Here is a 17,451-nt window from a genome sequence, read left to right as displayed (position 1 = left end):
TTTCATGATAAAAACACTAAGCAAATCAGAAATAGAAAGAAATTACTTCAACATAATAAAAGCCACGTATGACAAGACCACAGCTAACGTCATACTTAACCGGTAAAAAATTGAAAGTTTTTCCTCTAAGATCAGGAATAAGACAAGGATGTCTACTCTTCTTTTTTAAATTTTTTAAAATGTTTATTTATTTTTGAGAGAAAAAGAGAGAGCACCAATAGGGGAGGAACAGAGAGAGAGGGAGACACAGAATCCAAAGCAGGCACTAAGCTCTGAGCTGTCAGCACAGAGCCCGACATGGGGCTTGAACCCATGAACTGTGAGATCATGACCTGAGCTGGTTGGTTGCTCAACAAACTGAGGCACCCAAGATGCCCCAATATCTACTCTTACCACTTCTATTCAACATAGTACTAGAAGTCTTAGCCTAAGCAATTAGGCAAGAAAAGGAATAAAAATTATTCAAATTGGAAAGGAAGAGTAAACTTATCTGTTTATAAATGATCTTATATGTAGAAAATCTTAAAGATTTTCCACAATAAAAAAATTTTTATTTCCACAAATAAAAACATTGAAACATTGTCAGAATGAAGGAATTCAGCAAAGCTGCAGGACACAAAATCAACACACAAAAATCAATTGTGTTTCTATACACTGACAATGAATAATCCACAAAGAAAATTAAAAAACAATCCCATTTACAATAGCATCAAAAGAATAAAATCTTTGAGAATAAACTTAACCAAAGAGATCAAGACTTGTACACTGAAAACTATAAAACACTGATGAAAAAAATCAAAGAGGACACAAATAAATGGAAAGATATCCATGTTTATGGACTGGAAGGATTAATAAAGTTAAAACGTCCAGGGGCACCCAGCTGGCTTAGTCAGTAGAGCATGTGACTCTTAATCTTGGGGTTGTAAATTTGAGCCCCACATTGGGTGTAGAGATTACTTTTAAAAATTTTAAAATGTCCACGTTACTGAAAGCAATCTACAGATTCAGTGCAAGCCCTATCAAAAATTCGATGGCATTTATTTATTTATTTATTTATTTATTTATTTATTTATTTTGCAGAAATAGAAAAAAGCATCCTAAAATTCATATGAAATCTTAACAGGACCCCAAACAGCCAACACAATCTTGAGAAAGTAAAGCAAAACCAGAGGTATCACATTTCCTGATGTCAAAACATAATATAAAAGCTACAGCAACCAAAACAGTGTGGTACTTGCATAAAGACAGACATACAGATCAATGGAAGAAAATACAGAGCCCAGAAAAAAACCCCGGCAAATACGGTAAAAATGATCTTTGATAAGGATGCCAAGAATACACAATGCAGAAAGGATTGTCTCTTCAATAAATGGTTTGAGAAAACTGGGTATCTGTATATAAAAGAATGAAAATGTACCTTTATCTCACCATAAATAAATCAGCTAAAAAATTGACTAAAGATTAATGTAAGGCTTAAAATCATAAAAATCCTAGAAGAATACATAGAGGTAAAGCTTTCTGACATTAGTCTTGGAAATGATTTCTTGAATTAACACCAAAGGCACGGGCAACAAAATCAAAATTAGACAAGTGGGAGTATTTAAACTTTTTAAAAACAAACTTCTAAACAGCAAAAGAAACAATTAACAGAGTGAAGAGGCAATCTATGGAATGGGAAAAATATTTGCAAACCATATATTTGATAAGGGGTTAACATCCAGAGTATGTAAAGGACTCCTACAACTCCATGACAAAAAACCCAAATACCCTGATTTTTAAAATGAGCAAAGGGTGTGAATACACATTTCTCCAAGAAGATACATACTGGCCAGCAACAATATGAAAAGTTATAGAATAGCTGCTACCAAAAAACACACACACACACACAAAAACAAAAAAACAACTATCCAAAACAAAACCAAAAACCAAAACCCAAAAGAACCACAAATGTTGGTAAGGATGGAGAAACTAGAACCCTGTGCACTGTTGGTGAGAATGCAAAATAGCACAGTGCTATGGAAAACGCTATGGAGGTTCCTCAAAAAAATAAAAAAGAAAATTACCATATGACCCAGAAATCCTGTTTTTGGGTATCTAGCCAAAAGAATTAAAATCAGGATCTCAAAACGGTATTTGCACACTCACGGTCATCGCAACATTATTCACAATAGCTGAGGGGTGGAAGCAACGTAAATGCCCATTGACAGATGAGTGGATAATCAAAGTGTGGTACAGACAGACGGTGGAAGATTACTGAGCCTTAAAAAAAAAACAAACCTGTCACATGCTGCAACATGGATGAATCTTGATGACATTATGCTGAGTGACATAAACCAGTCACAATACAACAGATAGCTGCGTAATTCTACTTATATGAGGTACCTAAAATACTCACTCTTAGAAACAGTGCAGGAAGGAAAGAGCAGAGTTGTTCAATGGATACAGAATTTGTTTTGCAAGAAAAAGTTCTAGAGATCTGTTGCACAAAGATGTGCATATAGTTACCAGTCCTATACACTTAAAAAATGGTTAAGATGGTAGATTTTATTTTATTTTATTTTTTAAGATTTATTTTTAAGTAATCTCTATACCCAACATGGGCTTGAACTCACAACCCTGAGATCAAGACTGAGCCAGCCAGGTGCCCATAAGATGGTATATTTTAAGTATTTTTACTACAACGAAAAAAAAATCCTTAGAACAGGAAAAAAAAAAGTTACTATTGGTACAACCTGAATAAATCAAATAAATCTCCAGTAAACGATGCTAAGTTAAAAAAAAAAAAAAAAGCCAATTCCAAAAAGTCACATCTTGTATGATTCCATCAACATAACGTTCTTGAAATAACAGAAATAGATAGCAGATAGCAGATTAGGGGGTTACCAGAGGTTAAGGAGGGTGGGAAGAGTTGTGTGTGGCCATAAGAGGTGACATGAGAGATCCCTGTGGTGATGGAAACCCACTCTCTTGCCTGTATCGATGCCAACATTTCAGTTTTGATACTGTGCTATAGTTTTCAAGGTGGTACCACTGAAGGGGACTGGGTAAAGGGTATAGAGGACCTCTATTATTTCCTATAACTGCATGTGAATCTACAATTAAGATAAACAGTTTAATTACGTTTCCCCACATGATGGAAGTTAAGCGTTAATTGGAAATAATGTAGAGATAGATTTTTAGTGCTTGCTATTTATGTAATTGGGGGTGAAGGATGCAGGTTGACTCAGAAAAACTCTTCATGTCTGAGATGCCTCAACTTGGTTACCCCACTGTTCACCAAAAAATGCAGTACTGAGAAACCCTACATAATCATTTTTGGAAAAGGAGCCTAGCCAGAATGCTCCCTACGTTTTAGTCTTCAAAGGCCTGGATGTTGGACCTGTAATAAGAAACCAGAGGAGTAATTATGGGCACCAGGAGAGGACTCCAGACTCCCGAGCCAATTTTCTGTGGGCCGCGGGCAAGTTTAGCTAGGTGGCAAACAGCCACCTTCATGATAGAGATTTTCTTCCCATCCAGCTGTGAATGCGTCAGGATTAATACCATCCCTCTGATATCATCTGAATAGAGAACAATGCATCCCCTTATTCCCCCTGCACCTGCTTAGATACAGGCCTCGTGAGTATATGGGGAGATCTCCTGAGAACACAAGTTGGAAGAGTTAGTATGCTTGGACTACTGTGTTGGTCAAGGGAGCCCAACCAATCATTCCATGAAGAGGCCACCACTCCATCAGGAAGGTGATGAATGGTGCTGGTTGGCAGGACTGAAGCCACAATGCTGGAAAAAAAGAAGTCTACCATAAGTCACAGCAAAATCTTCTCCATAATGTTTATCTGCATGCTTCTGCTCTTCTGGAGGCCCCAGTACTCAGAAGTGATGGGTATGGAGTCCTCATGGGCAGTGAAATCAGGAATAACTGGCATTCACTGAGCACCTGCCAGAGGCCAGGTGCTGTGCTGGGTGCTGTTTGCACACCTCAGCGCATTCTCTGAATAGCCTGCTAGTGAGGTAGGTCATTTAGGTGTATTATGCACACCTGAGAGATGGGGGACTGAGTCTCAGAGAGGTTACATGGTCTGCCTAAGAAGCCCGGTTAGAATTCAAGGGCCCTCTATCTACGAAGCCTGTACCTTTGGGAAAGTATTAAGTGGCATCACATCTACAAGGAAATACAGGCTCTGAATCACCAGAAAATGGCTATAGCCCCTAAAATCAGTTGAAAGAGGTCAGAAGGCAGGTGAAAGCTTTCGTTTGAACACAGCAACATTTCCTCCACCTACCTGGTACACAGAAGGCACTCAATAAATGAGTGTTAGGCTGAACTGACCTAAAGGCTCTCCCAGTCAGCTGTGTGTGCGCTGGGAGCACAGGCGGCGGATGGTGCCCTCTCGCCCTCCATCCTAGTTTAGTTTGGAAGCAGCAAAGCGGTCTGTATCATCACGTGGGGACGCGGCCCTAGGACGCCCTGTGAGACACGGAGCCACACACACACTAGGCTGCTTTGAAGTGCATGGGACAAAGAAACTCAGAGTGAGCCCCAGGGAATCAGTGATGACCTCAGACACAAAGCATGAAGAGAGCCAATTGTGGAACCTCTGAATTTTACAGACTAAACAGTGGGGGTGAGTGAGTGCCTGGGACTTCTGCTGACTGAGCAAGCAAGTACCCCGCGGCTGCTGGGTATGCAGGACAATCCTTCTCTGAGAATGCACAAGTGGCTGCTCTAGAAGCAGGCTAGTAAGCAGAGCCCCACGACGGGCAGCATGGCCCTTTCGGTCACTGTCTTTGCCACAGGCTGCTGGTATTCCCACTGTTTCTGGATTCATCTTGAAAGAGTTTGAGATGAGGCAGAAGCTCGGCCCCCTATGCGGAGAAAATCTCGAAGGAGATTCTTGGTACAAGACTCAGAGCCTGCTGCAGCCAGGGGACGGGGGCTGGAGGAAAGGCTTGCAAGTGTCCAGTTTCAGACTTAATTGTTTCAGATTGGAGGCGGAGAGCAGGCAGGGAGCATGAAAGGAGAAAGAAGACATTAATGAAGGAATAACCGCCAAGGCCATACTAAAAATACTTCCCAGGCACATATTTCTCCCAATGCATAGCAGCTCTTTCAATTAAGGATGTGTCATTTCCTGGGTTATTAAATCCAGATCGCAGAACATTCCACTCTAGGACAGTAAAAGAGGGTCACGTTCTCAGCCTCCACCAGCACCAAAGCAGCAAAGAACAGGGATCATGGCCCCTGATGTTCCTGTCACTCGGCTCCCAATGGAGCTGCATGAAAGCAAGGTTCCCTTCAGGGTGTGTCTGTGGAAAGCTCGGGGGGCCCGGCACGGCGCTCTTTCTTAGATACCCCCAAATTCCCCTGTAGTCACTTTGAAGGACATCATCACCTCAAGCAACTGGCTTGAGGCACTGCAGGAATCAGAATTTGGGGGAAGAAGACATTAGTAGCCACTTTGCCTCAGTTACTACAATAAATGTCAATAACCTTGAACATCTTGTAAAGCCAAAGGCATCTGGCAAAAAGTCTCCCCTACCAGACACTAAGAAACTTAAAAGGAAATCGCAGAGCCTTTTGGCGCTGGGCACAGGGACCTGCATGCACTGGCTACCCAGTAATGTCCATCTCCCTTTGCAGGGAGAGGGGGGCTATATGCACGGTAGGACCAAGGAGCCCTTGAGAGGGATCCCCATGACAGCCCTTTCCGAACAGTTAAGTAGTCTGGAAACTCTCACCTAACCTGCCTCAACTCTCACCTAACCTGCCTCTGAAGCAACAGGTCTGCAATTTACTCACTCCAAGAGCCGAACAGACTCTTGTTAAAGGTAAATTGGGAAGAAACTGAACAGCAAAATGGGCTTTAGGGCTAATGTAAGAACTGAGGATTCTAAGTGGGAAAGATCCTCAGAGATTGGACAAGGTTTGGACCACATGGTATTTTCCAACAAATGTGACTGTCACCGACATTAATAAATCAGGGGGTTTCAGGGGCACCTGGGTGGCTCTGTTGGTTAAATGTCCAACTTCAGCTTGGGTCTTGATCTCACAGCTCTGTGAGTTCAAGCCCCACGTCAGGCTCTGTGCTGACAGCTCAGAGTTTGGAGCCTGCTTCGGATTCTGTGTCTCCCTCTGCCCCTCCCCTGCTCATACTCTGTCTCTCTCTCAAAAATAGAAACATTAAAAAAAAATTGGGGGGGGGCACATGGGTGGCTCAGTCGGTGAAGTGGCCGACTTTGGCTCAGGTCATAATCTCACAGTCTGTGAGTTCGAGCCCCGCGTCAGGCTCTGTGCTGACAGCTCACAGCCTGGACCCCACTTCGGATTCTGTGTCTCTCTCTCTCTCTTTCTCTGACCCTCCCCCACTCACACTCTGTGTTTCACTCTCTCTCAAAACGAAATAAACATTAAAAAAAATTTTTTTAATAAAAATTTTTTTTTAAATCAGGGGTTTCAGATAAAAAGAGGCTTTCTGAGAGCTTCTGTTTCAGTGAAATTAATTAGCAGGAATTAATTAATGAGCAGAGCTGCTGGAACCACTCTGGGCTGCTGCACATCCAGCTGCTTACAGGCCACTCTGCTCTCTTTGTCTTCACTCTGAGCTCTGCCCTCAGGTCCTTATCTTCCCTGCCACATTTGGGCATGGGAGGTGGCAACTTGGGACCTAGTCTGTCCCCTTTTAACCCACAGAGAGAGAACTGGTCCCACCTCCTATTCTCCATCCGCAAACCCAGTTCCTTTGCTGTGGGTTGCAGTATCCCCAGTGTTTCCAGATTCATCTTCAAAGAGTCCAGGATGGAGCGGACACTGGGCCTCCTATGCTGGGAAGACAGAGGATACTCTGGATAAAAACTGAGATTGGTGGCAGGAGGGGACAGGCCTCCCCAGCCCTGAGAAAGCTGTTTCCTTAGAACTCTCTACCCTGTCCACCTGCAGCCCTCCTCTCCCCTGTGTCTGCCCCAGATCAGAACCGGTTCCAATAGACACACATTTATATCCTCACAAACTTCTATTATTTCCAGTGGGCCACTGTAGGGAAAAAAGCAGACGCTGGTTCCCAAACACTTCATCATGAAGTACTCATCCTTTGTTCAGATCAGATGGTGAACACAAGCAGAAACCCCAAACTATAAATACTAAAGAACATCTCAGGGGGCACCTGGGTGGCTCATTCAGTGGAGTGTCGGACTCTTGATTGCGGCTCAGGTCATGATCTCATGGTTCATGAGTTCGAGCTCTGCGTCGGGCTCTGTGCTGCCAGTGCAGAGCCTGCTTGGGATATCCTCTCTCTCTCTCTCTCTCAAAACAAACAAAAATATCTCAGGAATCAGTAGGGCTGTCAAAGAGGGAATATGCTCACTGAGAAGATGATGATGACCAGAGAAATCAGGGAAATAACAATGTCAGTCTTGGTGAATAATTGATTAGTTTGTGCCAGATATGGTGCCAGACGCTTTACATGTTACTTCTTATGTTCACAACAACCCTCTAAGGCAGGTGGTATTTGCCCCTTTTTCAGAGATAACGGAAAATGAATGCAGAAAGAACAGTGCTAAAGTAGACGGTTTTCTCTCTGGGTTGGTGGCTCAACCTCTTCCCACCCGTCTGGATGAACCTGGTCCTGCCACGCGCAGCCTTTTCCAGGACTGGCCTGTGGGGGGATCCAAGGGCCTACTTACGCTCTGCCATTTGTCTCTTGCCCGCTGGCTGCTGTCTTGGACTCCAAGGCGTTGTTGAAGTTGGAGATGTTTTCAGAGGAATAGAGGCCAGCTGGATTGTTGTACTGGTTTGTGATGACCCTGGGGGCAGAGCTGGTGGCCGGTGAGGCGGTAAAGGGCACGGCACTCCGGTTGTGGGCACTCCCTATGTGTGGGACCTCCTGTAGGCAGAGATCAGAGGAGATCAGTGCACACCCCCGAGAGACACTGCAGGCTGAGTGCCAGAAAGAAAGGTGTTCTGTTGAGCTGTGGTAGCCCTGGTTCAACACCAAACTTCAACTGAGGGGCTCTGACGTGCCCACCAGACACGCAGGCAACGACCCACCGACCGACCGACCAACCAACCGGGGAAGTCTCCAGCTGGGCATGTAGGTTTCCCCTTGTTCTCCCTAGAGGCCCAGTCAAAGCCTAATCTGCTGCTAGGCACCCCCTGGGCGTAACACCTCTAGATGCCTTGGGCTGTCATGATCCAAGCTTGGGCTGAAACTCCCTTTCAGAGTACATTCCAAAGGGATTACAGTACAAGGAGGAGAACAGGCAGGCTCTTGGGGCCTGGGTCAGTGCAGAGCAGGAGATGATAAAAGGTAGAGACAAACTTCCTAGAACTGAGGGGATTAGACAAGCAAGATAAGAAGCCCACGGGGCCACCGGGCAAAGCAGCTGCTGAGGAGGCAGAGGTGGTTCAGGGCTCCAGCAGGAAGGGGTAAAGGGAGTTCAGGATCTGCAGTTTCTCTAGAAGGACAAGGCTGCCCAGATGGAAGGCTAGGCGATACCTGTTACAGGGGCGGTGCCTGGGGGAGCTGATGGAGAGGACTTTGATCTCCTCTGGGCTCATCCCCCCCTCTTTCTGTAATTTGAGACAGTGCCCTCCACCCCTTCCCTGGACTGCCAGGAGCCAAGGATAATTCCTACAGCTCCAGAGCTCATTGCGTTTTTGCAAACACACTCCCCCCCCCAAACAAACTTTTTAAACTAACATTCCTGGTTTTAAAAATCATGGATTTTTCTGACAACTCAATCAGGAAGGTGCTTTCTGCACGAATGTCCTGGACCCACGCGATAGCACGCTCTGTGCAGCTACTAAACTCAACATGCATCATATTTTCTGTGTTCCCCAACACAGAACCTGAACGCTGGTCCCCTTCTTAACACTCAGGCCCAGAAGAACTGATCCCCAAAGATTTCCTTCCAGTCTTCTGTCTGTTGCTCCTTTTTTTTTTTCTTAATCTCTCTTTCACTGAAACGTTGTCTTTCACGCTTTCTTAGAATACATTACAATGAAAAGTAACAATTTAATTCACTGTGTACTGAGAGAGAGAGAGAGCGTGAGCATGTGCACACAGCAGGGGAGGGGCAGAGAGAGGGGGACAGAGGATCTGAAGCAGGCTCTGTGCTGACAGCTGATGCAGGGCTCAGGCTCACAAACTGTGAGATCAGGGCCTGAGCTGAAGTCGGACTCTCACCTGACTGAACCACCTAGGCGCCCCTCGCTGGGTACTGATTAAAAATAAAAGACAAAAAGAAAATAGTTTTATGATTGAGATTTTTCACTATTCAGATAGGCTTCTCTTCGACAAGTCAGAACCAGTGAGGTTTTAATGTGTAAGTTACATTGAGTGGACTTTGTCCACACTGGACAAAAGCTAAGTACACACAGATCATTCACAAAAGGGGAAGTATAACTAGTTAAGAAAATGACTTTAGCAGGGATACCTGGGTGGCTCAGTCAGTTCAGCATCCAACTTTGGCTCAGGTCACAATCTCACAGTTCATGAGTTAGAGCCCTGCACTGGGCCCTCTGCTGTCAGTGCGGAGCCTGCTTCAGATCCTGTTTCCCTCTCTCTCGGCCCCTACCCCGCTCACTTTCACTCTCTCTCTTCCCCCCAAAATAAACCAAAAAAAAAAAAAAAATGACTTTATCAGTAATCAAAGCATGGTTAAGTAAATCCTATGGCACAACTACCATGAGGAATAATACATAGTCGTTAACAGCAGGGGACTTGCAGATGGTTGGTGGCCTGGGACTTTGGCCCACGTCAGTGGCTGCCCTACAGCACTGCAGGACAGACCCACAGCTGCAGCCAGGGACGCAGTTCTGTCGTCACCTCCGTCTCCACAGCAATTCCAAGGAGCAGCACAGGATGCTGAGCACCAAGGAAGATTCCTATTTTTCTGTTTTGGCTCCATTTTTCCCATCATTTCCTCTCTGGCTTTGGGCAGTTATACCTCTCTGAGGCCATTTCTCATCTTTACATGGAAGTAAGTAAAGCTTTCTCTCACAAGCACTTGGTATGACCTATCAGTGTACCAACGACAGTGACTGCCACAAAGCAGACATTCAGTCAGTGTCCAGTCCCTTCTCCCTCCCCAGACACACATTTCCAATTAGAATGGAGAGTCAATAGAAAATTATTCCGGTTGGACATTCTCCTTTTTCACTTTATAGAGAATCTTCTGAGAATACATCCGTTTTGTACTTAAAAGGAGTATCTCTAACCCCATGTGAATACTGGTCTTTCCAGAAGTCAGGCGGTTAATTCAGGGCCTGCCTCTGGAATGGATGATGTAATTGTTTGGGCTTTGTATTTATCAGTCTCCAAGGAAACTGAATAATGAGGAAATATAAACTAGGTGTGTGACTACCCTGACCTCAGATAAGCTGGGGTGGTGGCTGGCATTACATGAACTAACAGATCTTTTAATTATAGATGAACTCTGTTCTTACTCATTCTTTTATTTTAGAATGACTGGAAGTGAAAGGTTTTGGGAAAAGGAGAGTGGGAAGTTTTTCATAGGAACAAAGAATTACTGAATCAAAAGAAAAATATACTCAAGTTAGGTGTTAAAGCATCAGAGAATTTTTTTTAATTTTTTTTGAAGAAGAGAACTACCTTCAAAATACTAATACAGGAACCGGACTATAGGCTTAACGATGAAAATTCAAGCATAAGATATAAAAAGTATAACTGAAATGGAAGTATTCCCTTATGTAAGTGAAAAGTAAGATTTTAGGTAGACCAAACCAGAACAAAACCATTTCTTACGTATTATAAAACATGTCACAACTTAGCACATTAGAACTTAACATTTATAGTAAATTCAGTGAAGTGGCTAAGAACGCCTTGGGAAACTGGAATTAACAGTGGCGCATTTAAAATTAGTTTGCACGCGGAGTCTGGCTGGCTCGGTAGGAAGAACATGCAACTCTCGATCTCAGGGTCATGAGCTCGAACCCCATGTTGAGTATAAAGATTGCTAAAAATAAATAAATAAACTTAAAAAAATGAACTTTTTTACAACTGCCAGTTTACAATTGAGTGCCATTTTATGAGCTTTCCTTATAGGAGCTGAACACGTTCATGCCAGTTCTGAAATGCCAGATTCAAAATTGTCCTTGATGTAACTCTAAGGATTTCTTGAGTATGATTTTTATTATATTAATGAAAAAAATGCTGTATGCCTACATTTCAGAAATTTTAATGGATACCTTTGAGAAAACATGACTTACAAACAACCATTCATTTATTCACACCAACATACTTTGTGAGTTCATTTTCATAGAAGCTTCTGTCATGTATAAAGGAGATCTAGTTATGTGCTACCTTTTTATTGTATCTTGATTCATCATAAAAAGTAAGTTGTGTCCCAAATTTTTTTAGGAAAAAAAATTAAAGTTCAAATCTTCAGCTGGGGTTAAATGTATAACAATCACACATCAGTCTAAGAGAAGTTTTCAAAAGCCATTCTCAATTTACTTATTATTTATTTTTTAAGATTTTAAATCAAGTAATCTCTACACCCAACATGGGGCTTGAATTTACAACGCTGAGATCAGGAGTCACATGTTCCACTGACTCAGCTGGGAGCCCCTATTTATTAACTTGTTATTAATAATTAATTTATCCAAGATACACACTTTGTAGAAAGTAGGTCAGGCACAAGGAATTTTACAAAAATGTTCTAAACATTCTTAAGTTTTTTCCACTTTTTTTTCAAGTTTAGTTATTTATTTTGAGAGAGACAGAGACAGCATGAGTAGGGGACAGGTAGAGAGAGAGGATCCCACGCAGGCTCTGTGCTGTCAGTACAGAGCCCGATGAGGGGCTTGAGCTCACAAAGCTGCATGATCATGACCTGAGTGAAACCAACAGTTGGACACTTAACCGACTGAGCCAGCCAGGTACCCCTCCCCTTATTTCAAAAGAATACCCATTCATTGTAGATAATTTAGAAGACGCAATTAAGGAAGAAAGAAAGAAAATCACTTACAATCGATTTGTTTACAAATATGGGATCTTTAGACAGTTTACCGTCCTCGGAAATTCTATTCGGCTGACAAATTGTGCACTGACCGCCTAGCAGTTTCAGTCTGAAGTGCACTTTATTTTAGCGATTTTAGGGTCTCAGTGAAATAAAAATGGAGATTTCCGTTGCAAGGCTCATGGAAACAAGAGAGTGGGCTCTGGGGAGGAGAGGCAGGGTTACGATTCTGATTCCCCTCCAGATTCTAGACCTCAGGACCCACACTGATTTTCATGCCTGGTATGATTCACATGTATCTGAAATCCACAGTGAGCTGAGCCAGCTCCTTTAGTTGATGCAGTCCTGCCACCCTATTCTGCACAGGAAAGCTTCCACCCGCTTCCTGTATCGCTTCCTACACTCTGTGTCCAGCCCTGGCCCTGGCGTCACTGCCTTGGGGCTTTCCAGCTCTTTCCTCCCGCGTTCCCTTACGGGAAGAAGTGAACAAGAGCCAGGTCCCAGGGTTGTCTGTGGAGGGCTCTCCTGACCTTGGCCCAGGCCCCCAGGGCAGGCCAAACAGTTGTGTCAAAGGAAGACAAGACAGGAGCAGTGGCAACGGTGAACAAGTACTTACTTGGGGTTCAGAGGCTAAATTCATCTTGTACGGATGACGTTTCCCTTCCTCTGTCACCAGGGGAGACCAGATTTTTTGTTCAGATCTGCAACACATTGACAATGTTGTTTCATTCATGCTAAGTCACATATACTAAAAACAGGACGGGAAAATGCCCACTGCTGCCTGACTTCTGCGCTCTGAACTAACACTCTGCCTGCCACTCGCCTTCCCCTCTGTTTGCTATGAGTGTGATCTTCCCAAAGCACCCATCTGATGACGTCTCGTCTGATGGCTTCCCATGTGGTGCAGACCTCTTCCAGCCTCACCCTCCATCATTGCACTGTGTCGCTGACCCCCAGCCACACCAGCCTCCTCTACGGTCCCGAGCAGCCTCACATGGCCTACCTCTGTTGGGACAGAAAGAGCTTCTCCTTTACCCCTCCCAGTGTTCTTGAGCCAGACTGGGGAACTGACTCACCAAGTGTGAAGGCTGGCTGGCCCAAATAAAAGTGATGCCTCCCTTCTTGAGTGTGCAAAGGATTTCTTTGTACTGATCACATAGCATAAACCTCAGTCTAGTCTAAGCTTTCATTAGTGTAGAATGAAATAGAACATTTATGCGTATCCTGTATTGTTAGACTGCCAAGCACAGGGCCAGATACAAGATACACCTGTTGAATTTGTTGGTAGATGAATAAAAAAAAAAAAATGAATGAATGAGTGTCTTGGAAAGGACTTGGAGGTAGAAATGGAGAGGAGAATGAGGGACAAACATGCTTTTGAGGGGATAGAAAAAGTGGTGTGGGGTGACTCTCGATCTCAGGTTCTTGAGTTCAAGCCCCATGTTGGGGGCCTCCTATAGGGGCAGGGCTCTAACATATATGAAATATTCTGACCTCCTGCCCTACACCTGGTCCTCCCACTAGTCCTACAGCACAAGGTAGAAAAGCGATAAACCTATTTCAGATAAGAACCTGAGCAAAGGGCCCACGATGAAGAGCAGTGGAAGCCAAGGTTAATTGCATTAAACAGCAGGTAAGCAGAAGATCAGAATGAGGAATGTGAACTTGATCCAACAGGAAAGAGGGAGCCAGCAAATATTAAACCAAATCTCTCCTGACATCCAGCCCTTGCAGGAACGCCCCCCACCCCCGCCCAAGACTAATCAGAAACAGAATGGGAATTCTACCCCAGTGACCACTCCCAAGCCCAAGTGCTCTCCTCAAGCAGCGACCAGACCCGTTGAGAACATTCAACTATCCTTTCTCGTACCACTTAAGCTTACACGCGGCACTTTGTCTAACGTCTTGGTATCTTTCTTTGCCACTGTAACCTCCAGGGGTGGTACCCCCGGCTTCACATGGTGTGATGCTCGCAGCATCCTAAGTAGATTCTCCATGGTATCTGAGAAGAAATTTTCATTTCGTCATAGGTGACTGCTTAACTGATTTGACTTCCTCAAAGTTTTGGTTGGTTGTGTTGGAGCAAGTGAAAACGCAGAGCTCCTGGAGAGAGACGCCCACACTATAAGAAACACTGGGAAAATGCAAGAGGAAAAAGAAAAACCTGAGGAAACCCCAATCCCACAGACCTGCTGGCCTGCCGCAGGGCACAGGGCTTGGGCCGGAGGGGATCTGGGACAGGTGCGGTGGACCTTCCCACAAGCAGCCTGCAGGCGAAGAAGGAGCATTTCCACGCCTTACCTGGTGACCGTGAGAGTCATGTTGTCTGCGCAGCCCTTGATTTTGTTCTGAGCTTCCAAGTGTGTCAGACTGCTGGTGTTTTCCCCATCGATGGCTGTGATTACATCTCCGATGCACAGGTTAGCCATCGCAGCCTTGCTTCCGGGAGTGACCTGGAAAAAAGGGAAGAGTAGGTTAGTTCCTATTCGTCTCCAAGGAAACCATTGAGTAAATGACCACTGGTGTAAGTAGTCACTGATCAGAGCACTTCAAAGGGGAAAAGGGCTGAAATCGTAACTTTAAATAATAATAATCCTTTATATCCATGCAATACACATGCTTTACAAAGAGTCCTTTTCAATATACCGTGTCGTTGGATCCTTACGACAACCTTCTAAGAGAGGACAAATGTCAGTCCCTATTTTAGAGACCAGGACACTGAGGCTTAGAAAGATCTGTGATTTACCTGGGATCACCCAACTAGTTTATCACTGTATTACTAATCATCCAACTAGTATATTTACAGAGCCAGAACCCAAACCCAATGTTCTTCCCACTCAATCTTGTTGCTTCCTTAAAATAAGTTACCAACTATGTTAAAAACATGCACACACATAGGGATGCCTGGGTGGGTCAGTTGGTTAAGCGTCTGACTTTTGATTTCGGCTCAGGTCATGATCTCACGGTTCGTGAGTTCGAGCCCCACGTCAGGCTCTGTGCTGACAGCACAGAGCCTGTTTCGGATCCTCTGTCTCCTCTCTCTCCGCCCCACCCCTGCTTGCACTCTCTCTCCTTCAAAAATAAATAAACATTTAAACAGACACACACACACACACAGAACATAATGCATAGCGACATCCTATTTATTTCTATAAAAATCTTATTTATGCACAGAACAAATTGGAACACTTCACACAAAATTGTTCACAGTTATACATTTGTATAATGTTTTTGGCTTTTACAATGATCTTGAATTATTCTCGTAATTAAAAAAAAGCAATAAAGAATACTTTAAAATATGGTGGTGCGGCTTACATGGTCTGTTTCCTCCCACTGAGAAGTTGATTACAATTAGGATCATTTCCTATAGGTGGCTGGTTTTCTGCAGCCCAATGCTTCTTTTTTTTCTTTCCCAAGATTTTATTTTACTTATTTTTTAAATGTTTATTTATTTTGAGAGACCGACCAACCACGAGCAAGCGGGGGAGGGGCAGAGAGAGAGGGAGATAGAGAATCTTAAGCAGGCTCCACACTGTCAGCGCAAAGCCCGATGCGGGGCTCAATCCCACGAACCGTGAGATCGTGACCTGAGTGGAAATCAAGAATCAGACACCTAACCAACTGAGCCACTCAGGCACCCTTCAAGATTTTGTTTTTAAGTGATCTCTACACCCAGCGTGGGGCTCAAACTCACAATCCTGAGGTCAAGAGTCACACGGTCTTCTGACTGAGCCAGCTGGGTGCTCCAGGCCAATGCTTCTGAACTAGCAGTTCCCAATTTATGGGCCACCCATGCTTGGGGAAAGCCAGTCAATTACTGCAATGGGTTGTCAAATCCATTTGCCTACTGAGCAGCAATACATGTGGACTGAATAAATACCCTGCTTCACACACCAACAGATGTACAGCTATTTTTCAAGTGAACTACAGATGTTATTGCAATGAATGAAGTACAAACTCATTCAGAAGGAGTACTAACCACAGAGTAATTGTTTGCTACTAGGTATTTTCTAAACCAAGGTGTGCTAAAAATACTACTGTCATCCCAGGGTTGGTCTATGACTTGTGATATTAAAAGACCTTCCTTGATGGGATTCCAAGTCCCCCGGGAGCAGAGTGGTGGCAACACACCCAGACTCCCAGCGCTCAGGGCATCCTGCCTCCCCTTGGAGCCACCGTGGAAGATCCTGTGAACATCCAGGTGTCTCCACAAAGCCACACCATGGGTCAGAGGCCCTTCGAGGCACCAAACCAGAACACAAGGTTTGTGTGGGAGGCCTCTGTGGCTGATGCAGTTTTCAGCAGCCATGGTTTCTTTTTCTCTTTTTTCAATGTTCACTTATTTTTGAGAGAGACAGAGAGACAGAGTGTGAGTGGGGGAGGAGGAGGGGAAGAGAGAGAGGGAGACACAGAATCTGAAGCAGGCTCCAGGCTCTGAGCTGTCAGCACAGACCCCGATGTGGGGCTTGAACTCACGAACCGCGAGATCATGACCTGAGCCGAAGTCAGATGCTCCACCGACTGAGCCCAGGCGCCCTAGTAGCCACAGTTTCTATTCAGCCCTCACCCATCTGAAAACACTGACCCTTCTGAGATGGCTGGTGCGATGCTGTCGTCATGGCCCATCCCTCCCAACAGTTCCCTGACCCCAGGGAATAAGGGGTGGATGACTTGATCCTTGGGGTCCCTTCCAGCTCAGACATGCTATGACTTTATCAGGCAAAACTCTTCTGGAATGTAGCAGGAAGCCAGTGCAGGGATCGTGACCTCCTAACCTTCCTTTCTGGCTTTCCCATCATCTATTTACCAGAGATCTGGCTTGTAAAAAGCAAGAGACCTTGGGCGCCTAGCTTGCTCAACTGGTGTAGCATGCGATTCTTGATCTCAGGGTTGTGAGTTCAAGCCCCACACTGGCCATAGAGCTTGCTTTAAAAAAAAATGGCCCCAGGCATTACTCTGTTTGGGATTGGCAATAATTCTGTCAGCAAATTCTATCTCCAGAAAGAGCAGCCTGATGGAACCCATCTATCATAAAATCTAATAGTGTGAAATCTAATAGCGTTAAAGAGACCCCTTAGGATAAAATCCAGAATCACTAACAAGGTCCGTGCAGACCACACTTCCTTCCTCACCTTCATCATACCACTCTCCCCAACTAAGCTCTAGCTACATGGCCTTCCTTAGTTCTCTCCAACCACAGGGCCTTAGCATCTCCTGTAACCTCTGTCCTGATTAACTTAGTCTCTTCCTTCTGGTCACACTTAAATGACCCACTCTCAGAGAGGCCTTCCCTGGCCTCCAATATAAGGTAAATCCCCGCTTTCCTTCTAACACACTGTTTTTCTTCCTCATGACACTTGTCACATTAGATTTGTAAATCTATTTTGTGGGTTTATTGACTTAATGCCTGAGGGCCTACTAAACAGTAAGGTGTGTGAGGGCAGGATTTTTGTCTGCCTTTTGTGCTGTGGT

General features: G+C 44.4%; 1 protein-coding gene across 2 annotated transcripts in view; it reads right to left on the bottom strand.

Annotated features, from left to right (window-relative positions):
- Window positions 1–17,451, bottom strand: part of PDLIM1 (PDZ and LIM domain 1) — a 48,396-nt gene that overhangs the window by 17,364 nt on the left and 13,581 nt on the right. For both annotated transcript variants that reach the window (XM_030334462.1, XM_030334463.1), the window contains exons 2-4: window positions 14,281–14,432; window positions 12,596–12,680; window positions 7,681–7,880 (exon numbers count right to left, since the gene is read on the bottom strand). In XM_030334462.1, the coding sequence (XP_030190322.1) occupies window positions 7,681–7,880; window positions 12,596–12,680; window positions 14,281–14,432 (437 nt within the window). The remainder of the gene's footprint in view (window positions 1–7,680; window positions 7,881–12,595; window positions 12,681–14,280; window positions 14,433–17,451) is intronic.

This window comes from Lynx canadensis, chromosome D2, assembly GCF_007474595.2.
Source record: "Lynx canadensis isolate LIC74 chromosome D2, mLynCan4.pri.v2, whole genome shotgun sequence".
Taxonomy (NCBI): Eukaryota; Metazoa; Chordata; class Mammalia; order Carnivora; family Felidae; genus Lynx; species Lynx canadensis.
This window is presented reverse-complemented; position numbering and strand designations above follow the sequence as displayed.